This window comes from Phycodurus eques, chromosome 5, assembly GCF_024500275.1.
Source record: "Phycodurus eques isolate BA_2022a chromosome 5, UOR_Pequ_1.1, whole genome shotgun sequence".
NCBI lineage: Eukaryota > Metazoa > Chordata > Actinopteri > Syngnathiformes > Syngnathidae > Phycodurus > Phycodurus eques.
In genome coordinates this window covers 349,858-376,379 of record NC_084529.1, presented here as the reverse complement: position 1 = coordinate 376,379, position 26,522 = coordinate 349,858, and the positions used below count along the sequence as shown (strand labels likewise).

At 44.5% G+C, this 26,522-nt stretch overlaps 1 protein-coding gene across 8 annotated transcripts; it reads right to left on the bottom strand.

Annotated features, from left to right (window-relative positions):
- Positions 1 to 118: 118 nt before the first annotated feature.
- LOC133402614 (ELKS/Rab6-interacting/CAST family member 1-like) lies at positions 119 to 26,206 on the bottom strand. 8 transcript variants are annotated; one of them, XM_061676551.1, is made up of 21 exons: positions 25,851 to 26,206; positions 22,908 to 23,675; positions 21,412 to 21,600; positions 16,575 to 16,866; positions 16,047 to 16,174; positions 15,430 to 15,504; positions 15,195 to 15,350; positions 14,792 to 14,959; positions 14,434 to 14,601; positions 13,978 to 14,115; positions 13,598 to 13,738; positions 13,247 to 13,387; positions 12,935 to 13,128; positions 10,947 to 11,082; positions 10,743 to 10,874; positions 10,505 to 10,561; positions 8,322 to 8,482; positions 7,716 to 7,863; positions 6,492 to 6,587; positions 5,002 to 5,187; positions 119 to 4,357 (listed from the first exon to the last, which is right to left on the bottom strand). In XM_061676551.1, the coding sequence occupies exons 2-21, from the start codon at positions 23,454 to 23,456 to the stop codon at positions 4,220 to 4,222; spliced, it is 3,393 nt and encodes a 1,130-aa protein (XP_061532535.1). In that variant the 5' UTR covers positions 23,457 to 23,675; positions 25,851 to 26,206; the 3' UTR covers positions 119 to 4,219. The 8 variants fall into 8 exon arrangements, 6 of the variants coding, with proteins under 6 accessions (XP_061532535.1, XP_061532536.1, XP_061532531.1 ...); XR_009768543.1 differs by lacking the exon at positions 119 to 4,357 and adding an exon at positions 6,222 to 6,332 and having other exon boundaries at positions 5,100 to 5,187; XM_061676552.1 differs by lacking the exon at positions 10,505 to 10,561.
- Positions 26,207 to 26,522: the final 316 nt, after the last annotated feature.

Below are 26,522 nucleotides of genomic sequence, written 5' to 3'. Positions count from 1 at the left end.
ACATATATATATATGTGTGTGTGTGTGTATATGCACACACATATATATGTGTGTGTGTGTGTGTATATATGCACACACACATATATTACAGGGAAGTGTTTTTCAGCAAAAACATGAACAAGGCTTATAATTTATTTATATACATACATACAAAATCCAAACAATTCACAAACATAGCCGGGTTTTCTTTTGAGCAAATCAACAAATCCAAGGTAGAACACATTTATTCTACAAATGCCAAAAAGAAAGGAATTCCTATGAATAATAATATAAAATTGAAAAATAAAGTCACTTGAATTCCTCAACAGACGAGATGAGACATTAAGGCAAATGCAAGGACACACACACACACTCGGTCACCGCGGTGGGGAGTCCACCTTCCGATTCATGAAGCGCACACACACACACAAGTAGTTTACGTAACGACAAGTTGTTTTCTCGAATAGAGACGCATTTTCTTCCCGGGCCTGCCACACGGTACAGTACAGCGGAACGTCCAAAGTCCAACAGTGAACTTGTCATTTCCACAGAAGAAAGTCTATACCAGACTTCTCATTAAACAATTTATATTATATTCCAGGAACTCAGCGGGCAATGTTTTCACTCAAATTCTGTCACAGTGGGGGGGTGGGGGGGGAACAACAATGACGTCAAACCACTCATTGAAGATGCCTGACATATTTTAATTGGAAGCTGTTCACAGAACCTAAATTCCATTTCTGGTTATGTTTTTTCCTCTTTTTCCCCATCGCTTTGTACCCTTCTGTGCAGGGCTGCAGCCATGGAATATTTTTAAAATCAAGTATTCAACAAATTATCCCAATGATTAATAGAGTCATCGGCCAAAAATGGATTTTGTATTATGAAACGATACGGTGCAGATCGTCAAGTTGGCGGGCTGTTAACTGCCTCACTCATGAGCCAGTCCACGTTGAGTGACTCGGGGTGACCTTTGGCCATCGGCAGCGCGTGTGCGACGCTTCAAGGCAGAGATTTTTGCTTTGACCTTTTTTGGAAAACCAATTACTCACGTTATTCAATTAATCGATGCAGCCCTGCAACAAAAGCAAAACGTACGCAATGGTTTGGTTTGAAGTCCAAACTGCCCCCTTTCGGACTTTGGAGGCGCCACTGTAACTGAAGAGCTTGACACTAATGTCAGGCTTACACGGAGCTCAGTGACGATCAGCATGAAATATTCAAAACAAAAACACAAAAAGTACTCTCTCCCCATCAAACAATCACGCGGTTTGGAAACGTTTCGAATTTTCTTTTCCCCGGCGACACCAACTCACTTTCTGTCGGGAGCCGTTCGCTCATCGGGATTCTGTGCAAACATTCAATGTATAGCCATACAGGTAACATTTATACATATCTATGCATTTATATTCATATATTTCTGTAGAGGATTCTCCATACTTAAGTCAGCAGTACTCACACACGTTTTGACTTTGTGACAAAAGTAGACAACAGCACTGCTTTTTAAAGTTATGTTTTTGTTCTTCTTTTTAAAATCTCCAAAAAGAACACACGACATGGCCCACTTAATTACCTCAATTCAGTCACGGCACGTGTCAAATATCACGTTATTTACAAACGGATCTTAAAAAGTCTAATTGAAAGAGCCCTGAAGAGATCACTGGAAAAAAATCCAAAATTAAAAAATCTAAGTAGGGAGCCGTTGCTTGCTTTTGTTGTTGCATTTTGTCCAACTGAACATTGGTCATTGTGGGACTTCTAACAGGAACTTTGGATTGATGCAGAATGGACAACGGAGACAAATTCTTACATCATGCCTTGATAGCACCAATAGTACAGAGGAACACACATCCGTAGGCTATGTCTGCAACAGACTCCCCCCGTCCCTCGCATGCTCCAAGGCCACTAGAACGTTCTCCAAAGAAACATTGCATACCACATAAGTGGACGCCATGTGCAAAACCACTGACAAAGTAAATTAAAAATGCTTTAATTGTCTCTCTCTCTCTCTCTCTTTCATCCTTACATTGAAGGGGACATATTATGAAAATTGACTATTTAATGTCTTGTATAGAAATACAGTGGAACCTTGACTTATGAGTTTAATTTGTTTTGTGACCAAGCTCGAAACTCCATTGACTGGTATCTAAAATCAAATTTCCCCAGTGAAATGAAGGAAAATGCCCTTAAATCAGTTCCAGCTCTAAAAAATGCAACAGACAAAAACATGATAAAACAATAATATAATGCAAGTGAATGTGAAGAAATAAACTAATATTACTGCACCTTACAGAAGAGTTGAGACTGCCTCCATGCACAGTATTGTATCTCTGTATTATACTGCCACCAGGTGGCCAAGGCGCACACATACCAGAAGGAGCAGCACAATGTCCATTGAATCAAAGCTAAAAATGGGGCAAAAACTGTCTCATTTCTTTAAATTTCATTGCATTATACATTTACTGTTTGGTTTTACAAAGTTTTCATGATCGCACTAGTGAGGATAAGCGGTAAAGAAAATGGATGGAAGGAAGTTACATTACAAACATTTTTGTTGAATTTGCTTGGGAGGCTGGAATGGATTCATGGGATTTCCATTCATTTCAAACTCATGACTTAGAGGCGTGGTCACGACATTAAAAAAACTCGCATCTCGAAGCGTCACTGTATAGCCGCAAAGTCGCTAAGTTGGCGACGCCGAGTAGCCGCTTGCTTCCCCGCGTGCTCAACTGCCGCCGTGGTCATCATTTTAACAAAGTCGAAGAATGTCAGCGAGTTTTGATGAAGACACCTTTTAAATTGTGGAGAAAAAAAGAAATAAAGCATAATACGTCTCCTTGAAAAGGACGGCACGAGTCCCAGCAGATCTAATCCAAACGAGCCGCAGCTCAGAGATGGAATGATTTTCCCACCAGCGGCTTGCAGGAGGGAATTCTGACTCCCACGGTTCGCCACCAGCCCGAGTGCTTTCCTGTCCCGCGTGAACAACCAATCAAGCCCTTTTCATTCCAAAAATACAATTGAAAAAAAAGCTTCATAGATGTGTAACGCTGCCAGAAATGCGCTCGATTCCACGGTGCGTGCCGCCATTCGCAGAGACGAGCGCCTGCAGTAAACTTTCGGACTTTGTGCTCAAGTATGATATCTCAATACAGTGGAGATTTTGAATTTTGGGGAAAATCAGCCCGAGTTTGAATTTCAATTGCCCTTGTGAATGAGAACTCAGCGTAGCTTACTGGATACCTTTTGGTTGTATATGCTTTTTGTTTGATTGTTGCAACACTCGGACCAGCGATTCTTAAAGTGCGGTCGGTACAAGTGCTCTCCCTCGTGGCACAAAAAAGAATTACTGACTGAAATGTTCAAAGTGCGCATTGTGTAACAGAGGTTGGCTAACCCTAACCCTACTAACCTTTCAACTTTTAAGTACAAAACATTTGCATTTCATCTTTTTCAAACATTTCGTCTAAGCGCACATTTTCCAACATTTAAGCGCAGTGTGAATGTTCAAATTACAGGAACAATAATATTAAAAATACATTTTAGGAATAAAATGACCACCTGACCCACGACATTACTTTATTTCGTTAGGCTACACATAGTTGCCGAGGTCATATTTGAATGTTTTTGGGGGAAAAGCCATTATTTTGTAGTTATTGATTTGGTATCACTAAGTTGAAAATGACTTACATGACTAAGCTAGGTTAACGATTGACGATTTTAATGTTGATCATTATGGTAGCGCTAAGCATTTGTTGGGGCAGTACTTCATACTCTCTTTAGCGCCTTTTAATAATCTAATCTTGCTATTCTTTAAAGACTCAATTGTCCGTAGGCGTGGCTGCGGGGGTTTGTCTAAATGGTCCCTCCGATTGGCTGTCGACCAATCCGGGGTCCCCCGGGACATGCTCCAGTTAGTCAAAGCGCTGTAGAAAAAGGAAATGTGTGCGTGACCCTAGAAGTTGCTCTGTATTCTCAAATTGTGCAATAATGTTGTGTTATGTGAAATATTGTGCTGCTTTCTTCCCCCCGCTTGTGTCTGAACACATGAATGTGTTCATCAAATATGTGGAAATGGGACAGGAAAGCAGTCTCAGGTGAGTTTTTTTTGGTGGGTTCGGCCAGTGTTGTAACCCCGTCGGGGAGGGCCTTGTAAAAGGTCGGAGGTGAAGTGCGCTCTCCCGCCGCGAGCACCCCAAACCTCAAACCTCAAAGCTCCAAGCCGCTCCCTTCCCGCGGGTCAGCACGATTCCTCCAGCGCGTTGACAACCTGCTCCAAGATGTCAGGGCAGCAGTCGGCGATCTGCTGCAGGACACAGTTGGCGTACTCCTGCAGGTCGCCGCTTTCCTTCTCGCACAGCTCGAGCTCCTTCTCCAACTGGACACCGGAAGGCACAGGGTCAGTCTTGAAGGTGAATTCAAAGAACAGGTTTTATCCTCAAAGCACTTATTCTGCTCTTCGGCTGGATTTACACTGCAGGTGCAAGTGGCCCATTGTGATTTGATGCATATCATTTTGGACTTTACCTGCTATTGGCTTATAAACCTACAGCGTTTCTGTGTTCTCCTTGGACGCACAAACATTTGGGAGAATCAATTTAATTGAAAGTACATATACTTACTGGCCACAACATTAGGGACACTTGCAAAATCTAGTAAGAACCATTACAAGAGCGGTATCGAAAATCTCTGATGGTTGGAGTTTGTACCGAGAAGGGGTTTCCAATATTTAAAAGACCTTTTCCAGAAAAGTTAGATTTTTCCAAATGAGTCTCTTAATCGCTTAATATGTACAAGTTTCGTTACGCTGCGCTCACATTGGCAGATTTTGAAAAAGGTTGATTCCAATCTTAAGCTATCCAATTGCACGTCTTTTTTTCCATTTACGCGGCCATGGCGCATATCTCCGTTTCGCCGCTCGGAAGTTAAAAAACAGAATTGTCTCATTTGAACCGCGCAGCGTAAATCCTTCCCTCGATGACGAGAGCGTATGCCGGCGGGGATCGGGTGCTCCTCCTCCACCTGTTCGGCCGTCATCTTCAGGAGCTCCTCCTCCCAATCGTCCGGGTCGCTGCGGTGGTAGTGGGCGGGCGGCGCCAGCCGGCCGAGGATGCTCGGGTCGCGGTCGTGGCAGAGGTCGGTCAGGTGGGCGATGTAGAGCTTGAGCTTGCTGCGGTTCTGGCACAGGGCTACAACGGGGGTTGTCATCTGTGGGAAGGGGGGTGAGATGTTAACACGTTGTATTTATGCTTCTGTTTAAGTGGGCGAACACGATGACCACATAAGCGCGGTAGCACCAATCGCCGTTTTCTCAATAAACTATTTTGAGCGCTGTCCAATTAAAAACACTATATGGAGCCAGAACACTACCAACGAAACAAATAGAGGCACTGAAAATATGAAAAGTAAAATACAATAATTCATTTAGATTTGTTTGGGTACAGCGGTACCTAGGAGTTTTCAAGAAAGAAAAATGCCACTCTGTTTTTGAACTGCTTTTCTAAAATGTAATGACAGTACATACTGTTGTATTCATGTGTTGGATCATGTGCGTCTAAGGGGCGTGGCCTAATGAGTACTGCCAGGAGCTCAAATTCTGGCACGCACACACACACACACACCAAGTGATGGCTCGTAACTTGCAAAACGGACGTCAAGGTATCCCTGCATTTCGATGTCAGCCTTCATCCTTGTGCTTGAAGGTCACCTTTTCAGTGTGTTTTTTCACTGTTGTTTCAATTTTAGCTTGCTCCCTACTGCCATTAAGTTGAAGGTCAACAAAATAAACTAGTAAAAAACAGTGACACTGGAAACATGTATTTTATTTTGCAATTGAATCTTCATCAGAGCCAATGTTTGTTTCATCGATAAATATTGCAAGTAACTTACTTAAGTGTTCTGGTCCCATAATTGTTATTGATCAGAAGGCAAACATTCGTTTGCGAGGGTCACATCGTTAGAAAAGGCATGCAAATCCATGGTGTTCTGTCGAACCCAAGGAATAGAAACCTCTTTATTTGACTTTATTTCCCATAGGCAGCCCGCGCATGCAGACACACAGAGTACATCATCAACGAAAAAGCACTTGAGACCAGCAAAGATGACGACGACCACCGACACTCAGGGCGGGATAACGCCACAGAAAAACAACAGGGGAAAAAAGACAAACGCAAGATGAATGTTTAGTAAAAAGGTGCAATGACGCAGTGACAAATTGGAAGAATTTTTTTAGACGAGCTCACCCTTCGGAACAAAGTGGCAGAGAGAGAGAGAGAGAGAGAGAGAGAGAGAGAGAGAGAGAGAGAGTGGGGCGGGCACAACGTTGGCTATGCCCAAATACCCTCCTCATCGTCCTGTTGGGCCGTAACGTAAGCCAGGCGCAGCGTTAGGGAGGAACATTTGGAACAAAGTTGAGCACCGGCAAACATCATGATCGTGTTTCATCAGACAGAAGCGATCGAGGACAAAACAACAGAAAGCCGCCGGCCATCATCAGAGGTGACGTACGCTACCTGGTCCGGGGAGGGCTTGTGGTTTGTCTGGTCGGGGGCCGTCTTCAGGTGTTCGTCCTCATAGTTGTCCGCCATCAGCTTCATGCGGTTCTGAGTCTGACCGTTAGCCACAGAAACACACAGGTAAACATAAACACAGTTAAGAAGAAGAATAGAATTGCATGATTTGCCATCCAAATGACTTCAGGTGAGGGATGTCCCAATAAAACATTTTTGCACGCTAGTCTGAGGTATTTCATTTTGAGTATCCGCCCATATCGAGTCCTAATCCGATACCTCGGCAATCAATTCAAAGGCAAAAATAGAGCGCATCCAAATTGGCTCAACTGTCTGTCTTTTTTTAATCAAAGTATCCCAAAATGATACCTTTCAGTTGGCTAAATAAGATTCACTTCAACTGTGAATTCTCCCGCCACGTACACAGATTATTTATGAAATTAGAGTTAGCTTCGTAACTGCTGCCCAATAGAGCAAGTGTAACTGTTGTGTTTGATGAAAGAACAAGTACGGGGGTACTATTAAGGTTTTTCAGTTTGCCGGAGCTAAAACAAAATGTATTAACCATATGTTTGTGAATTGCCCAAAGGTTACCAGTTCCAACTGAATAGTTCGAAAATTCCTAAACTACATTTTTTGAACCGGAAAATTCCAATTTTGGTTGTAATAATGTCAAATACAGTACAGTATATGCAAATAATTCTTTATAAAAGAACAAAACAAAAAAATCAGCACTGAATGTTACCGAATCTCCATTTTCAAAGTGGAATTTGTTACATAACTTGGTCAAGTCTCGCTAAAGAAAAGAGTCTCGCTATAATTACCCGTTTATGAACTGAGCGGCCACATGAGAATGACGACAACCTTCGACACGGAACAGAATGTTTAGGAGGGAGTGAAAATGCATCCAATCTGGGTTATGCCTGCTTCAAAAAGACATTTTGCGCTGGGATCCGCAGAGTCCGCTTCCAATCCCATCAGACCGCCAACATAAGGACTGCGACGGTTTGGTCGAAACACGGAGACAAAGGCGCTGCAGCGCTGGTTTGATGTTTTTTAAAGAAGCATATTTTCATTAGAAAATAATACATTTGTGTTACGATCATTGTTATTTTATTTTCAATTGGGTTTGATTTTTGATCTCAATTTATGTACAGCAATTTGTTTCATCTGCGGTTGCCATGTCAAGTTGATTTGAGTCACTGATCGAAACCTTGTCCCACCCACCTGCTGCTTGAGCTGTTGCACCAGTCGATCTTTCTCTCTCTTCAACAAAGACACTTCATCCTGGGTCTTCTTCTTCTTGGAGGACGACAACTCCAGCAGGGCAATGTTTGCGTCCTTCTCACTGATGGCAGCCAGCAGCGCCTCCTGCCTGTCGGGGAGGGAGTGAAACAAACCGTCTGCTCTATCGCCATTCAGCGAACTCACATTTATTGGGCCGCAAAATACCTGCGAGAGATGAAAATCCCCGATATTTTTTGTAGCTTTACACCTCCCACATGCTTTAAACACGAAGAAAATTTCAAACATAAAATGCATATAAAATAGTGGACGTATTGTAGTGTCTGTGTGCATGCATGTGGCTTTAAGAGGCGGGGCCTGAGTGGCTGAGCGTGAGTGTTCCCATCGTGTTTTCATTTTAGTGTTCTCCTGGCTGAAAAAGGCATGGGCGCCTGTGGCTCTCCTTTCCCGCACGTGAGGACATTACAGTACGGAGGTACAGTGGGACCTGTACATTATTCACGGCACAAAAATCCTCTCGCCAGCTGGGGACGGCGGGAAACGGGTGACATTGTACAATCAATAACCTGCTCTGCGGTGAGTGCTTACTTCATCTCCAGCACCTCCTCGAGGTGCTTCCTGCGCTCGGCTCGCAGTGTGGTCAGGTGGGCCTCCTTCTCGCACAGAGACTGCTGGGTGGAGGACAGCTTGGCCCGCATGGACTCCAGCTCCTGCTTCACCTTCTCCATGGCCCCTAGCAGCTCCTCCATCTTGAAAAACACACACACACATCAGTTAAAAATGAAATTATAGAACCGCTCTGACAAGACAGAGGGACAGCAGGTTTTTGTTTTGGTTAGGGTTTTTGTGGAGGTGGAATGGGTGAGTGAAGTAGCATTCGGTCATGGTCGAAGTTGTATTTACCTGTTGTTTGCTGCTTCTATACCACCACCGGACACTTTATTAGGCACAAACTAACTCTAATAGCATAACTGTATCATATCCTGAATTATAATTATCTCTTGTATCATTCGAAGATGTATTAGATTGGCACTAAATAAGGCTGGGTGTACACCACATGGTTCATTTTTCATATTTTTTACTCTCAAGTTGCGCAGTTGGGAGACGTGTCAGGGCAGCCCATCTTTCCCTTGAAATCAATGGAAATGCCATTACTCCCCATGAAAAACCAACGTCTTAATAATTTCTTTTTTTTTTTTTTTTTTTTTAAACGCACATCACTCTACAGTGTTGTACTTTATAACAACTATACAGTAAAAACATAAAATAGAATGTAAAGACTTAACCAGTTTGTGCATCTTAATTCCATGCATTCATAGTGTGGGTCATTCTGATGTGTGTGCCTTTGCCGCAGCATAACACATGCATACACATAGAAGAGTTTCACAACTAAGTGACTCAGTAAACTGCAGTCCATTTTTGCAGAGGGTAAAGAATAAAGGCCTGTGGCTATTTTCTATGGTCTGTCTACATGTGTTGCTGCACTGTTTGTGTTCAGATATCCACTGCTTGAAAGGTTATAAATCTGACATCGTTACTAGTTTCGTTAGCCTGTCTATAGCACGTGTTAGTATTGAGCCGGCGGACTTTTGTCAGACAAAGTTACGCAGTGTTTGGTTAAATACACGTGTAATTCTCTTTGTTTAGTTTTTCAGTCGACCTCAACCGTGAGTGGCAATGAACAACTTGATAAAAGCACTTGGCTTCTATTTTGCTGTGAAGTTGGCTGCCACCATTATCGCCCATAAAACTCATATTTTTTCTCGCGACTCAAGACTCGAAACAAAATCTCAAACTGTTGGGTCACTCATAAGTCACGGTACCCAACTGAAATTCGGCTGTCTGCGCATGCGGGTTGTTCGACACGTTCAGTCGGTGTAAACACAGGCAACACATACCAGATTTGTGGCACTTGAAATGTGCTTGGAAATAGACCGATACATGCATTAAATCCGAATTGGGCATTTGGACCTGTAGGGTAAATCCAGCCTAAAAAGTGAAATGTATCAAACTATGTAATACTGCATCTTACAAAGAGATATTTCAAATATTTGGAACATTCAACTGGCTTTAACGGACAAAATGTTGGAAAACCCCTCACAGTCCAAACTACAACCATACAAACAAACCCTATTCCTGACAGGGAACATTTTGGATGTAGCTCTTATTAGATTTTGCAAGTGTACCTAACATTGCGGTCAGTGAGTTTTAGTACTAATGAGACGACCAGAAAATTCCTATTTTGTTTTTCCGTTTGCGTCCCAGGTGACTCCTGAACACTGGAGGTTTTATAAACAAGCAGCAGGTAAACAAACATGACAAGTAGACAGCAACAAGTCCAACACAATGTCAATAAATAACAGCGTTCCCCCGCTGTCCCCGAAGAAGGTTAACAATTGCCTATGTATGCCACAAGATGGCGGCAAAGTACTACTTACTACTACTTATCGCTTCTCCTCACTTCAACTTGGTTCCTTGGTACCCAGATGCCACCAAACAAATACTTTTATATTAGACAGAGCTTTGGCCTGAGCGCAAAAACAGTGAAAAGGTGGATTTTCTTTTCAGCAAATAAGAAGAGAATAGGTTCCCAAAAAAAGGAATTTGCAAATAGTGAAATGCGAATATGTGGGGGGGGGGGCACTGTACAACAAAGAACTCCTGTAAGTCACTTTCAGACTGCATATGTGCAGAAGGTGTTGCTGTCCATGGTGCTCTGTCACCTCTGAATGAGATTCTCACACACACGCACACACATACAGGGCTCATACCTTGGACCACTTTAAGTGGGCGAGGTTGGACTCATGCATTGCATTGAGTGAGTACTTCTGACAGGCGGTGAGTAGCGGAGAGAGGAAGAAGAAGGAGAGAGAGAAAAAGATGACAAAAGAACTGAAAGAAGAGGAGTGGCGGCCAGCAAAGAGGAAGGATGTCAATTTAAAAAAAGGATGATGACCACGACGGCGGTTTTCCTCGAGATGCCAGATCTTGCGCGAGCCATGCCTGTACCTGTTTCTCCTGCAGAGACCTGGCAGCCTCCTCTTGGGCGAGCACCATCTCTCGCTCGGCGGTGATCTGCACGCTCTCTCTCAGCGCCTCCTCCAGCTCCTCGATGCGCTCCGACTTCTGACGCAAAGAGTCCTGTAGAGCGGCGGTCGGCGATCAAAGCACGTTCACGTGAAGCGTTTGTGCCGAGTTACGCACACGCCTCACCTTCACCTGCAAGGAGCTCTCAGACATGTTGTCCTCGCGCTTCTTGGCCTCTTCCATCAGCCGAGCATTCTTACTTTTCTCCACCTGCTCCTTGTGCTTCAGCGATGCAACCTTCTTTGTCTGGTCTTTCATTTGCCTACAGGGGGCAAAAGAGGGAGGGACATCGACGGCATCAGCTGGGTTACTCTCGGACAATTCCGATTAAAGCAGGGTACGCGCGAACTGACAGCGGGGCCAAATATGAGCATTTTCCCCTGATAATCAGGTTTCTCCGTAACAGTGATTGCCAACCAATGTGCCGAGCGAGAAACATTAGGGTGTCAGAGATCAGCAGGATTGCCAGGGGAAAATGATCCAATTTCACTTACAACAAATCTATCGATGCCAGCAATGTATAACGAGAGGCAGAACAGAGAATAAAAGCTCTTCTGCGACGTTGTGAAAGGTACGTCATTACCTGTGTAACCACCTGCTACCATTCACACAACAGAATAAGTCAAAGCACTGAGTAAGTACATTTGTGGGTTCATGAGACGGGATCATCCTTTTAACTCACAAGGTCGCCTACTTGTAGATTCTTGAACCTACCCTCAGTCACCTATTTACTGTTTTTGTGCTCAGGCCAAAGCCCTGTCTAATATAAAAGTAGTGCTTTGGTATCATCTTGAGGCAGCTTGGTGCCTAAACACTATGTTGAAGTGAGGAAAGGAGGTTGTACATACATTTCTTTGCGGGTCAAATACCAGCAAAAAGTTTGGTTCAGTTAATATCTCAGTGTCTAACTTATTATCTTTGTATATTGCATCTATTTGATGTAACTCTTCTTCATGATTTGACAAGAACTACTGGTACACATAATACACACAGATGCCAGTCCATATAAAACTAGTTGATGCACATAAATACATTTTAAAAAGTCATGCTTTGGCAAGATTTATTATAAATAAAAATAAAAATAAAGCACAGGTATTAATTGTTGTGAATGACGACGCAAACGTGAGAAGAAAGTGAGGAGATGTACCAACCTGGAGGCCAAACTGTCAGGGCGAAGGATTTCCATTGAAAAAGCAAGAGAGAATTCAAAGAGGACACGGACATATTAGGAGAAGGAAAGCACAACAAGTAAAATCACGTTTTGTGCTCTAGTGTTAACGATCTCAACAACAAAAACATGGCAAATATATAAAGCGCCAGTAGAACGTTGAGTTCAGCTGGCCAATGTGGTGCACGCGGCCCTGCTCTGAAAATAGCTCACTAGTGATGGGACATTGTGATTTGCTAGGAATGTTGGAGAAGTGATCATTTGAAAATATTAACACTGGCAGAGATTGAAAGAAATAAGGTGTTGCATATTGATATTTATCTGTTCCATAATAATTGTGAGAAATCATTAACTGGGTCAGTGTCTTCCCATTAATTGGTCCCCAAAAAGTACCTCTTAGTTTTGGTTTAGCTGCTTAACAACACATGGACTGCCTTCGAAAAACAATGAAAGGTACATACCTATACCTCCCAATTACATTACTCACTGGACACTTCATCAAGTAACTATTGAGAAGTAATACAAGGGCCGCATTTAAAAAAAAAAAAAAAATGGTGATTCTCAATTTTGATTGACACAATCAAGTTATTACCACATACCAACATTGTGTTTAGATTAGATTACACTTTCTTGTAATTCCTCTGTGATGTTTTATTTGTTTTTACTGTGTTGGTTGTGTCTGTATTATTAGAAGCAGAGTATGCATCTGAAAATTGCTGCTCTGACCATTTAGTTTCCTTCACGAGGTGAATAAAATCTATGTATCTACCAAAGGAGGTGTTTATTTACCCAACTGTAAACTACAGTACACATACAACAATAAAAAAAAGGCAGGCTTTTTTTCTACCGCACTTATTGGAACCGAATGCTTTTCGGCAAGTGAGTCCAAGTTCTCTCCCAGAAATGTTAACGGAAGGGAATTTGAAAAATATAACGAAAGACCCACCCCTCCAGCTCGTTGATCTTCTTGTCTTTGTCATTTTTCTCATTTTCCATTTCCCGCAGGATCTCCAGGAGGCGGTCCACCTCGGCTTGCGCCTTGCCAGAATCCTCTTTGTGGCGGACCGCTTCCTGTTCCAGGCTCTTAATGCGCTCCGCCAGCTCGGTGTTGGCCTGAGCCTCCAGAGCTGCATTCTGAGCCTGGGAATGAGCGAGAGAGAGAGAAACGGGATGTGTGTTTTCCTGCGGTCTGCCACGGTCTCATGACACAAAATGGTGTCATCCGAAGAACAACAACATTTTCAAATGGCCATCTTACTCTCTTTAGGTGGTTATCCAGTTTGAGACACTCCTCCCGCTTCTGCTCAAGGGCAATTTCCAGACTCTTTAGTTTGGAGTCCTTCTTCAGGCCAGAGGAGGCCAGCGATGACGCGTGCTCCTTCAGGTCCAGCAGAGACGTCTGAGCACACAAACCAAAGCAGAAAGCAAAGCATTTCCACCTTATTAAACCGGCACAACAACCATGACTCATAAAGAAGAAAGAAACTTGGAGACTGACTGTGTTAGGAATTACTCCAAACATCTTTCGGTTTTTTTTGTTGCTTTGAAACAGTTCCCCCCCCCCCCCTCTCTCTCTCTCTCTCAGTGCATTTGTGCTTATTTATCACACCTCTCTGTCTGACAGGTCTCCCTGCAGTAAAGTCAACCGCTCCTTCAGCTCTTTCAGCTCCTTCTTGGTGCACTCCAGCTCCTCCGTCTTCTCTCGGTCGTCTCTGTCTCGCTGCTCCTTCAGTCGTTCGATGATGCGCTCCTACAACAAACGGTAGCGGTAATAAAACACGCCCGATCCAGACATCCGTGTATAAAAATAGATCACATATGGCTTTGAAAATTAATGCAGGCTTCTCTTTTCCAGCATGCAGTGTTGATGCCAATATAAACTCACACCTTATGTATTAATAGATGATTTGGTGTATTAATGCAGGCGGCGGGTGTTTATTTACTCATCTGCAGAGCGTACAGGTGTGTGCTAATGCCTTTATTTGTTACCTTTTCAGCAAGAGACTCCTCCAGCGTTGTGAGAGCAGTGTCCGTGTTGGAAGTGTCGGCCTGCAAAGACTTAACTCTCTCCTTCAGGCTGCTCATCTGCTTCTCCTTGTCCCTAAGCTGCTCCTGCAGGTTCTCAATCTTCAGAGGGAGCATATACAGTCAGCCAGGGCATCCTTAAAAGGTGGCGAACATGGGTGTCCAAACTACTCCCCCGGGGGCCATTTTTGGCCTGCCGTTCATTTTTTTGTTAAAATGGACTACAATATACAAAATATACATAATTGCTTGATGGATTGCTTTGAACGTTGTTTCATAAATTCAAGGTGAAGAATGTGAAAAGCGACCCTTCCATCCTTCGTTTTTTCCTTCCTGGAGGCAGCCCTCAGAGGAAAAAGCTCGGACACCCCAATGCACAATCTTTAAGTGTTCACATTATGGACTTGCAGCTCCAATCACCTTCTTCTGGAGCACGTTGACTTTGCGCTCCTTCACTTCAAGCATGTCCTTGAGGTCGTGGATCTCTCCACTGAGCGTGCCCTTCTCTTCGGACACTTCTTGGATCTGCTTGCTCTTCTTATTCAGAGTGGCCTCTTTCTCTTCCAAGCGCAGACGCAAGGCATCCACCTGACCAGGAAAGAATAGACCGCTTACAACTGGCTGTCACGGCAGCACTCACATGGAGATGTTAAAAAAAAAAAGAAAAATGACCCAATGGTCTTGCTTTGTTTTCAACAAGTTCAGACATTTTTAGCCAGCCGATGACGTGCGTACACTGGATAACATAAGCCGTGCTTTGATTGTGGTTCTGCTGTACCTCTGTCTGTAAAATGGCAGCTCTCTGCTCCTTGGCAGTAAGGGACTCCTTGAGGACTTCAATGTGCTGTTTGCTGTCTGAAAACTGGTTGGTGAGCGTCTCCAGCTTGGTCTGCAGGCCCAGCAGCTCAGTGTCCTTCCTGGAGAGGTCCTGCTTCACCTGCTCCATCTGGGTGGAGAGTGGACAGGAAAATCAACAACAGCTCCTTAGAAGTTTTGCAAAGCGCTGGAAAATTTCTGGTTAATTTGGATGGGAAGTTAAGATTTTTCATAAAGTCAATTTAGTTATTGTTAACTCCCGTGGAAAGTTTCCAACTTTGAAAATTCCCAGAATTGAGCAACCCTTCTCCTTATAAACCGCTTCTCTAATTTCCCCCCACTAAAAACCCCAGAATTTGTCCGACCTTGTTCTTCATGAACTTGGTGTGGCTGCGGTAGACCTCCATCTGCTTCATCTCCTCCTGACGCTCCTCACAGCTCAGAAGTCCGTTAGACTTCATCATGAGCAGCTCCTCCTCCATGTCCCTCAGGCTGCGTTCCATCGAGTTGATCTTCGCATCCTGGGGTGATGAAGAGGGTGTAACACAAGTGGCGCGACAGGATCCACAGAATTCAGTTCGTTTAATGCATAGTCCTCACCTTCATGTCAATGACCGTCTGTAAAGCCTTCGTTTTGGTGGACTCTGGTGTTCCCTCATATCTGCGATGCAGCTCCTGTTGATAGACAAGATTTACTTTATAATCCTGTGTAAAAAAAAACAAAAATCTGTAAACCGACATTAAACAAGGTGCATAAAGTTACTTATATGGACAAACAAGCGTATGGTACTTAACACATATCCTCTTTTAGTTGCCATCAATCATGCCTCCATTAACAACTTATTCAAATCAAGTCATCTACTTGAAATAAATAAAAACCTAAATTAAAATAGACCTCTTTTGTTCCCTTCAGGATAAGAAATACACATTGTTGTGATTTAAGAATATGTAAAGTTACTCGAAATAAATGCCTAAGCCCTAATAGACACACTCTGCATTTGAGTAAATAAACACCTATATGAGGAAAATAGTGATAGTCTATGCACGGCACACTTAGTGGAGAAAAAAGTTACAGTAATGTTCACCTCCCACATAGTAGAGCTCTGATGTATAAATGTACTGAGAAGAGTATGGAAGATTGTCAAAATGTTGACGTATGGCAGTGTTATTCTGAGTTCAGTATAATGTTGACTTCCCAAAGTCGCACATGGCATTACTTCTCTCAATGCAGTTGTCTCTCTGTCTCGCTGATCCAGTAAACTTTCAAGGTGATGCCGGTGCATCTCTGCGTCCGCCAGCCTCCTGGTGCGCTCCTGGTCCTCCTCTGATGCCTTAGCAGATGGACCTGAAAACACAGCACATTGTAATAGAGCGGTTACATCGCAGCAACCCTGTGGGCTCGGAGTTGCTAATACACGAGGAGAGATTTTGTGTCATTTAAGGAGATGATGTTTTAAATGTTTTGTCTCCAATACACATGCAGCAACATATGGTGGAAATATTTTCAAGACTCATAGAAGAACATCATAAATTCAGACCGTCAAATGTGACTCACATGTGTTTTTTTTGTTTTGACAGACCATGAAGGCATAAAAGCTGCAATCTTAACCAGTAGACAAGTGTTTTCCCTTGCCATAAATATCTTCAATACATACAGGGCCGCCAGATATTAAATTCTTTCACAGTAAACAATGCTGAGCTTGACGTGGTGTTGCGCACAAAAAGGTTCTACATCTCCCACCCACCTCTGCTTTGCAACATCTCTAGGAGTTTCTTGATGGATTCGTCACGGGCCCCCAGGGTTTGCTTCTGCGTGTCAATCCTCAGCTCCATCTCCTCCAAAGTTTTTCTGAGGAGAAAGAGCTCCTTGGCCTGCCGGTCGTGCTCGCAATGGAGCCGTCTGAAGTTCTCCTCTGTCGGTTCCGACGCCAGGGCCAGGTCCCGGCCTTGGCCGGCGGGGTCTTGCTGGAGCAGCTGGTTCAGGTCCCTCTGGATCCTCAGCTCATCCTGGAGCGCCTGCACGGTCATCTGGAGATGCTGCGGGAGGGGGAAAAAATACAATGCATCAGATGCAACGGCATGCTCGCAACAAGCGATACAGTTCGACTTGACAGTACACAGTTCAAAACAGTGTGACCATTTTCACCACAGGTTAACGCAGCTGAAAAAGGACGGATTGTTTTTCCTATTCCGTCTTTCTTCGAAAGCAGGGTACAGAAATCCCTTGCATAGTCACACTTCACTTGTCACAAACTCCCCTGTTCTTGTTTTCTTCTGTGGAACCTATTCTCAGCTATTTGCTATGAGTTTGTACGCTCTTTCTGAAAACACCCAAAGATGCCCACAACTGTTCAATGGCCGATTTTTTAACTTTATGTGTGGGGTCTGTATCTTTTAAGAGTAAAAAACGCCTAAGCGATTTCCATCTCTGTTCTCAACCGGCTAGCCAACCGTCATTGGAGAAAGTAGTCACGACACGCAGTTGGATGAGGCTTGCGGAAGAAATGTACCATCTAGGGCTTAGATGTTTTTATTGACTTTAAAACAAAAAAAAAAAGTAAAAATAATGTTAATTATATAAAGTTTGGTAGCACTGTAAGCTAATATGACCGTATCTGGAACGGAGGCACAAACTATGGGAGTTGGCAGGGGCATTAAAGACGACATAGGTTTGTGCCTTAAGAGTATCGGGATGTTTGGTTTCGATACTGTATCGCTATAGGCTTTGTGTATGAGCACTCGATTGCTGGTCCGCGTTTACTTTGTTTTACACACACACACACACACACACACACAACTAATAACGATTTGCCGTCAAGTAATTGCATTTGTTTGTCCGTCGCAATATTAGTTGGCTGGCCACTTCCTGGTTCATGTAGGATGATGCAGTACTTAACACAGGGGCCGACTACCATTTTGAGTCTACAAAGTACAGTCGAACACAATCCATTCCGAGATGCGAGTTGTACCAATTTTTCATGAATTTTCTCCAAAGGAAATACTGGAAAACTGTTTTAAGAATTCTCATAAATTTAGAGGTGTATTTATTTTGAAACTTTGGGTTACGCTCTTATTTGTGCGACAGCTGTTTTGGACATTTGACTTGGACTCTGAGCTCTCATTGTGCTGTGGATGAGGCGCTGCTAATTACCTGACCATTCAAATGGCTTGGCGAGGTAATAACATGAGGAAATGTGGGCCTCTGATCCAGACAGCAGCAGGGTCATCCCTGAGTGACGCATTTGTGAGCGGTGTTCCATTGCACACCCCAGAGCAAGGCAGGTGGTGAAACCCAATCAGGCCAATGTCGCGTTGCGTGGTTTGTGGCATTTGACGCCTACCAGCGCTGCCGCGAGGTCGTAAAGCGAGGCCGTGTCACACGCTGGTCCGAAGACACGGTGAGCCATTTCACAAGGCACAACAAAGAGACAAGTCTGCCTTTCTTTCAACCTCCGCTCTTCGTTTGTTGCACCTCCTCCCCTTGCCCCCAACAATCCCATCAATACACAATATTCAGCCTCCTCCTCCTCCTTCTTATCTCTCACCTCCAATACATTTCATCTATCTTCACACTAACCTCCCTTTTTATCGCCTTTTCTATCCCGTGACTACAGCTGACTCACTGCTGTGACGCCGCTAGTCCCCAACACCCACCCACAAACATGTCCTGCAGTTCAGCATTCATAGCCAGACACTCCAAAAACGTTTCGCCACAGCATTGATCCGTTATATCAATGCTTTATTCCACAACTGTTTTGTACACCAAACAGAAAGACAGCATTTATTTCATCTTATCATTGTTATATTCAAGTTGTAAAGAACAGATATTTACATACACAAGATAAAACGAGCGAGTGGTTAGCACGTCTGCCTCACAGTTCTGAGGACCGGGGTTCAATCCCCGGCCCCATCTGTGTGGAGTTTTCATGTTCTCCCCGTGCCTGCGTGGGTTTTCTCCGGGTACTCCGGATTCCTCCCACGTCCCAAAAACAAGCAGGTTAGGGTAATTGAAAAATCAAAATTGCCCGCAGGTGTGAATGCGAGTGCGAACGGTTGTTTGTTTATATGTGCCGTGCGATTGGCTGGCGAACAGTTAGGGGTGTACCCCGCCTCTCGCCCGGAGATAGCTGGGATGGGCTCCGGCACGCCCGCGACCCTCGTGAGGATAAGCGGAACGGAAGGTGAATGAATGAATGAAGCTAAAACGACACACTCAACCCCCGCCCCCACACCCCCACCCCTCCGGCTTACATGAAATCCAACTAAATAAGTGTGATGTTGAGCTAAAATCAAATGTTATGCCAATAGGTAACCCATTACAAGAGGAAAGGAATGAGTGCACAGATGACTAGGAAAATGCCTTAGGAGAAGATGAAAGATGTTTTGAAAAAATTTCAAGATAAAACAAATGAAAAGTAAACAAACAGCAGTTGTAATTAGAAGGGGGTAGGGGGGGAAACGCCTCGAAGGTGCGTGTGTGTGTGTCAGGGTGGGAGGCCGCCAATTGAAAGCAAACCTCTTGAAATTACAAAAACCGCTGATTACCCCGCAGCTGCTCGGGCATGACTGGAATTAGTCCACAGTGAATCTGCGACTCAGTGGGGGTAAATTAGAGAGATCTGCCCTTTCATTAAGGATCCCAGCGCAACAAAGATGGTTATACTTCCTTTCAATTCCGCTTGGCTCGCTCTACAGTCATTCAGATAGATGTACCAACATATATTATTCAAGTTGAGAGAACTAACTCTTTTGGGGAATAGTAAAGCATCTTTAACAATAACAAACAGAGACGCTAAAGCAGGCATGAGACTTGCAGCCTATTTCATCCATTAAGCAGGAGCATATCGCTGCATACGTATAGAAGAGCATTAACGAGATGCGTAACAACTGCCTGGAACCTGTACACGGAGACAGTTAAGCGCACTCAAGCTGGCTGGAGGAAATTAACATTTCTCATTGTCTCAGAAATGTGTCCAACTCAAGAACACATTGATAAATATAAACACAATACAAGCATGGCCATGGAGCTGAACAGGACGGGTTTAAAAATAAAAAAAAAAAAATTAATACAACAATTTGCAATTTGCAAATCTGGCGGCACGGTGACCGACTGGTTAGAGCGTCAGCCTCACAGTTCTGAGGACCCGGGTTCAATCCCCGGCCCCGCCTATATGGAGTTTGCATGTTCTCCCGTGCCTGCGTGGGTTTTCTCCGGGCACTCCGGTTTCCTCCCACATCCTGAAAACACGCATGAATTGGAGACTCTAAAATTGCCCGTAGGTGTGACTGTGAGTGCAAATGGTTGTTTGTTTGTATGTGCCCTGCGATTGGCTGGCAACCGGTTCAGCGTGTACCCCGCCTCCTGCCCGATGATAACTGGGTTAGGCTCCAGCACCCCCGCGACCCTAGTGAGGAGAAGCGGCTCAGAAAATGGAAGGAATGGTTTGCAAATCCTTTTCAACCTAGATTTACTTGAATACACTACAAAGACAAGATATTTAATGTTCACACTGATAAACTTTGTTTCTTTGCAAATATTCACTCATTTTGAATTTGATGCCTGCAACACGTTCCCAAAAAGCTCGGACAAGGCCATGTTTACCACCGTGTTACATCACTTTCCTTTTAACAACACTCTTTAAGTGTTTGGGAACTGAAGTCACTAATTGTTGAAGCTCTGTTGGTGGAATTATTTCCCATTCTTGCTTGATGTACAACTTCAGTTGCTCAACAGTCTGGAGTGTCCGTTGTTGTATTTTGCGCTTCATAATGTGCCTGCACACATTTTCAATGGGAGGCGGGTCTGGACTGCTGGCAGGCCAGTCTAGTACTCACACTCTTTTACTACAAAGCCACGCTGTTGTAACAGGTGCAGAATGTGGCCTGGCATGGTCTTGCTGAAATAAGCAGGGACATCCAAGAACAAAGTTGTTGCTTGGATGGCAGCATATGTTGTTCCAAAACCTTTAAATATTAATGGTGCCCATTAATTACCCATGCCATGGGCACTAACACACCACCATACCATTACAGATGCTGGCTTTTGAACGATGTGCTGATAACAATCCGGATTGTCCTTTTCCTCTTTGGCCCAGAGGACACGACGTCCATGATTTCAAAACACAATTTGAAATGTGGAGTCGTTAGACCACAGCACCTTTTTTCACTTTGCGTCAGTCCATCTCAGATGAGCTCGGGCACGGAGAAGCCCGAGGCGTTTCTGAGTGTGGTTGATATATGGCTTTTGCTTTGCATGGTAGAGTTTCAACTTGCATGGTAGATGCAGAACCTCCTGGTTCGCTGCCATCGCACCAATTTATTTCAACAGGCAGTGGTGCTTGCATCCACAGTCGGAGTCCGTGTGAAAAATGATCTTGCGAAGCTTCGATGCAGAGATTTTGCTTTGACCTTTCTTGTAATCAAATTATTTGATGAATTGTTTCAACCCTCTATGCCTTTATTTGATTTGCACAGTCATAAAGGCGCTCTGAAGGAAACCATAACTAGGAAATGGCCTGCGATGAAAGTGAGTTTGATACCCATGGTCTAAGATATTAAAGTAAGAAATGTATGAAAACTCACCTGAGCTTCGTCTTGAATCACACGGTATTGTTCCTTCCAAACGGAGATCTTTGACACCTCATCTTTGCGGAGTGCCCGCTCCTTTTTCAGCTCCGGGCTCCAAAATGTCTTAATGGAATTCATGGACGAGCTCAGCTTGCTCTCTTTGACTTCCACTTCCCGCCGCAACAACTCGTTTTCTCGCAGAACCTAAGACACGGAGATAAAAGCACATGAGATGTCAATAATTGCACGTAAAGGGGGGGTCCTCGGTTTACAACGGTCCCAATATACGACATTTCGAGATTACGAACAGCGCGCAGTGAACTAGTTTGAGCAGTGGGATAAGAAAAATTGTCATGCGGCACCAGGAGATACGCTTACTTAACCCTGAACTTGCTGTTCTTCATTTGAATGTTTCATATTTATATTCTACAAGAGGTTTTCATACAAATATTTAGGGATGCAGATACCAATACTAATATCAGTGCCGATACTGTACTTCTGTACTTGTACTTGAAAAAATGCTCCGACACTAGGACGCCAATACCACTTGACCAGCCTGACATACTGCATGTCCTGCGGAGATACTTTAAGGTAAACACGGATAACAACACTTTTTGGAGCCGACTGCAAATGACTGTATGCGTCGCAAAATGGATAATGAAATGCGCCGGCGGGCCGCCACAGAGCCGGCCGCGGTCCCGTCACAACACCGACGCGGACGAAGCACGGCGACGTGGCACATCGCATAAAGAGAAGTAAGCGATGGTGTGATAAAGTAGTATTGTCAAGAAGCAGTCCTTTATTTCTTTTGACTCACTATTTTGTAGTTACCACACAGAGGTAACATGGCATCCATTTTTCTACTGGTAGTATATCCACCAGACTCTGCTTGTCTTCCTCTCCTCTCTCTAGGTACTCCTTTTACATAGTGCCCACTAGTGTTCAGACTGAGACGCCACATAACTAAAATGCCTTGTGTTTGATTCTTGGCTACATTTAAGTGATTGAATGTGTGAAAAAACTGTTAGAAAAACATGCAATTGGATGTTCAAATATCAGTCATGAAAAGTTGCTACTCTCAAAGGTTCTATATCGGAGTGAAACTTGGGCCATATTTCAGAAAAGTATTTGTAGTCCTACTGGCTCTGAAAAAAAGTGGTACCGAATTGGAGTGAAAAACACTTGGTCGCCAAGTCGTGAATACAAAACAATCAAATGGAAAACTATGGTAAGTATGGCGGTGCCTGAGCATTCCTTCTCTCTATTCTTACGTGACAATGTTGACACGGTGCGCCATTCGGAACCTCGGTCAAATCACAAGCCAATAATTATATGAAAAACACTTCTACGCCATGAATATTAAACACATTTTTAAAAACAGTCAATACGGTCATAATTCCTATACGTATCGTCGTAAATCGAGAACCCCCTGTAATTGATTAGCTGATTGCTAATTTGACCCATATTGAATCAAGGAAGGGCAGCTGAGAGATCAAGAAGGAGAGAAATACCTCTTTGAGTTGGGCCTGAAGGTCAAGTATGGTGTTGTCCCTTGCCTGCCTTAAAGAATGGGGTACCGTGGAGGCCATGTGGTGGTCTCCAAAAGCCAAAGCGTCCCCCGCCATCAAGCCCACGGGAAGCACCGCGCTCGACGGTACCGAGGCGGAGATGTTGGGCGTGCTCGCCGCCACCACGCCGCTTCCGCCGCCGCTCCTCGATCCGTAGGTCACTCGCTGCCGTCCCATGGTGGTCGTTGCCACGCCTCCACTTTTGGGGATGTGCTCCCCCACGGCCACCTCATTGTCGCTCAGGTACATCGGTCCTGAGGTGGCGTACGCCGCGTTGAGAGACTGGATGTTCTCCATGGAGAGCGTCTTGCCTCCCGGGCCTCCGGGTCCTCCTCCGCTGCCCCCGGTGCTGTTGGTGCGACGGTGACCCATGCGGGGGGAGCGAGGGAGGCGAGGGGAGCGACCCGATCCCTGATTTCCACCCCCGCCTGCATCCCTCCCTCCACTGTGGTTGGCATCGCCTCTGCCAACAGAGCGAGCGCTACCATACATGTTCTCCTGAACGGAGGACTCAAGGCTAGCAGCAAAAGTGGGCTTGGTTTCCTTGTGTCTGCTAATAATCACGCAGATTTGTGCTTGGGATTGGTGTTGCTCAGCTGAAGGCCAAAGGCACAATGTTCATGATTGAAGAAGTCTCTCCACTTCGACTGACAGGCGGCATAAGCAGACGTCCCGTTTCCAACAGGAGCCGTTGCTAAATGTGACGCTGATCTGCAGAAGATGGAACAGTCCTTTCCTGTAAATTGCACTTTTGTATGCATTGTGATTGCATGTACACTCACCAGTCACAACATTAGGTATCTCTGAACATCCATCCATTTCCAACCACTGCTAAGTTATCCAATTTGACTTTTTGGGTCCAAAAATGTTATATTTTATATGAATAATATATGTTGGTACATCTATCTATGCCAACAAGGTACAGTGACAGGCAGAACAATGAAATGCGCTTCCACCAGATGTCACGAGCTACAATTAACCCCCGTATCCACCTGTTGCCGTTCATACAACAGAATAATAGCTTCGTGTTCCACTAAACAGGCCCAGATTTCACACTGAATTGCGAGTAAGTGCAGACGAGATTGTCATTATTTCAATATAGTACCTGCATATATAGGGTGACCCCAAATTCACTATAAACTTCCTTTATCTCTCCATTTCGTTTCAGCTATCATTCGGGCAGACGTGAGGCCATGAGCATTTTGCAGTTTTTGTGAGCATATCGTGCCCTTGTCCATGGCTCACCAAACTGACATTGGAGCAGCGTTGCAAAAAAGTCGCCTCGGCAAAGATTTTTCTGTCCCCAACTGCAGTTCAGCGCCAGTTAGGGCAGCTCTCTGGCCATCACACTGCTCCAACTTGTGTAATGTAGCAAAATTCATGCTATCCACAGCAAGTTTCTTGAAATGGGCTCTCTTCTCGACAAATCCTGCAGCGGATGCCCTGCCCCTACCACCACTGCTGAAGTAGTACATTGAACTATTAGCGCAGGCGTTGACGCAAAGCCAGGGAAGGTCTATACGGAGGGAGGGCTGCACTGGAACACTACATCAACAAAAGCTCGATTCAGCAGATGCTTCGGACATTGAGAATGTTTAAGCCGCACTGATTTCGGGTTGTTGAGCGTCATAATCTTCCGCTTGAAGCCTCTGAACTTTGTACCAAACGGAACTACGCGTCGGAGCAGCGTAACAGCCATAAAGCTTCTCAAATTGTCACTGAACTGCAGTCGGGGACAGAAAAACGTCTTGCCAGGCTGCAATTTTTGCAACGCTGCTCCAATGTCAAATGGCCAGCCGTGGGCAAGGGAATCATATGCTCACAAAAAGGGAAAAAACTGTTCCATCCGGCTTGGCAAGCTGGAGTCTATCCCGGCTGACTTTACGCAATCCACAGGGTACAAACCTGGACTCGGCCGCCAGCCGATCGCAGGACACATTTAGTCAAACATCCGTTCCCACTCACAGTCGATCCACGAGTTTCCTTTTTGCCTTCTCAACTTGCTGGGTTTTTTGGTACACGTGTACTCCATATACAAACGATCTATAAACGCTTTGTATATCTTTAACTTGCACTGATGCATTTGTTTTAAAAATAAAGGTGAAAAATGTCAAGTGGTAAAGTACCACACAGGTGCCTTTATGTCCAGGCCCTACAATTTGGGCTATTTCACATTCCTTTTACTAATCTACATCCATGCAGAGTCCTGCAAATGAACCCAACCCAGTGTTGTGTGACCACATTTCACCTTTCTTTCCCCCTGCATCTAGCAAAGGTCAAAGATGCATGATGTGACAAGAGTGCATTCATTTTTTGGGTAGCGTCACCCTCTCCCGCATCCTTCCATCTGGAGCGGGTGAGACAGGGTGTGCTTGAATTTGGTTTCCTCAACGTCCACCACCAGCACCGTGTAACCCCTCAGCCTGCGTGGCCTTGCTAGCGGCTAACGGTGACGGCTAACCACAGTTCCCTTGCAAATATGGAACATTTTCCCCATTTTGATCAACGAACAACTAGCTGGCATCATGGTTTTTTTTTTTTTTTTTTCGTGTTCTAAACTCATAAGCGGTGGAACAAAATGTGATGTGCTTTGCTGACGTTTACGAAGGGAGGGAAAGGGGGGCGAGAAAAAAAACCTCCCTCCTTGTACAAATGGATAAATACATAAACACTCGACTGTCGTTGAGTTAGTTTATCTCGAGTCAACACACGATCTAAATGTCATATGAAATCAGAAGGGCAGCTTTTTTTTTTTATTTGGCACAATCCCACACGACACCGAAGACGGGTCCGCCGTGGTGGAGACACCCTTAGAATCGAAGCAGCTTTGCATTTTGTATGAATCATTTTCGACGCGCTAGGTTGTCATTGAGGGCGTTTACATACCTGTCATTCCCGTCAACACGCGTTCACTGTGACATATGGAGGCCGGTGTGATCCATGTAGGTGGTCGCTTCTTCTTCTTCTTCTTCTTTTTTTTCCTCGCTACTAACAACACAATAGCCAGCGGTGAGAACCTCTGCAATAAACTAGCTTTCTTCCTCCGCTAGCATCCAAAATCAGCACCGCTTCCCTAACACTGACACAACGGGCATTCGACGGCAAAACGCCGTGATTTTAGATGCTAGTAGCTCGACAGTTGTCTATCAGATTTTGCCATCTTTTTTTTTTTTTTTTCCTCACAAGAGCCAGCCAGGGCGCTTCAGTGACGTCAGCAAGCCTCCGCTGCGCGCTCCCGACACTCTAACCTCGCCACGCTTCTGTTTCAACGTGCGCGGTCACGAGAAGGAGACGGCCACAACATTAGGTACATTGCTGTCATTTTATGAGTGGCGGGTGGTGTATTTTGGTTTCCGGTCTTTCAGTGGGGACTCACGCGACTTAATCCACCCCTTAATACCAAAACTACCCCGTCGCGAATAATATTTACTCACCATAGATGCTTATTATTAATGTGTGGAGTCGAAATTGGCTGTAACAAGTTTGGTTTTGACCAACCAACCAGAGGACAGAAAAATGCCGACGTCACTGAGAGCCGGTGAGCTGGCCCTGTGAGGA

Excerpts from the sequence above, each read along its gene's own strand:
- LOC133402614 (XM_061676547.1), bottom strand. The coding sequence starts at position 23,456 with ATGTATGGTAGCGCTCGCTCTGTTGGCAGAGGCGATGCCAACCACAGT. Across the intron at positions 6,588-7,715 it reads TGCAACAGCTCAAGCAGCAG|ACTCAGAACCGCATGAAGCT; the intron begins GTGGGTGGGACA and ends GCTAACGGTCAG. Across the intron at positions 5,188-6,491 it reads ACAAGCCCTCCCCGGACCAG|ATGACAACCCCCGTTGTAGC; the intron begins GTAGCGTACGTC and ends CCCTTCCCACAG.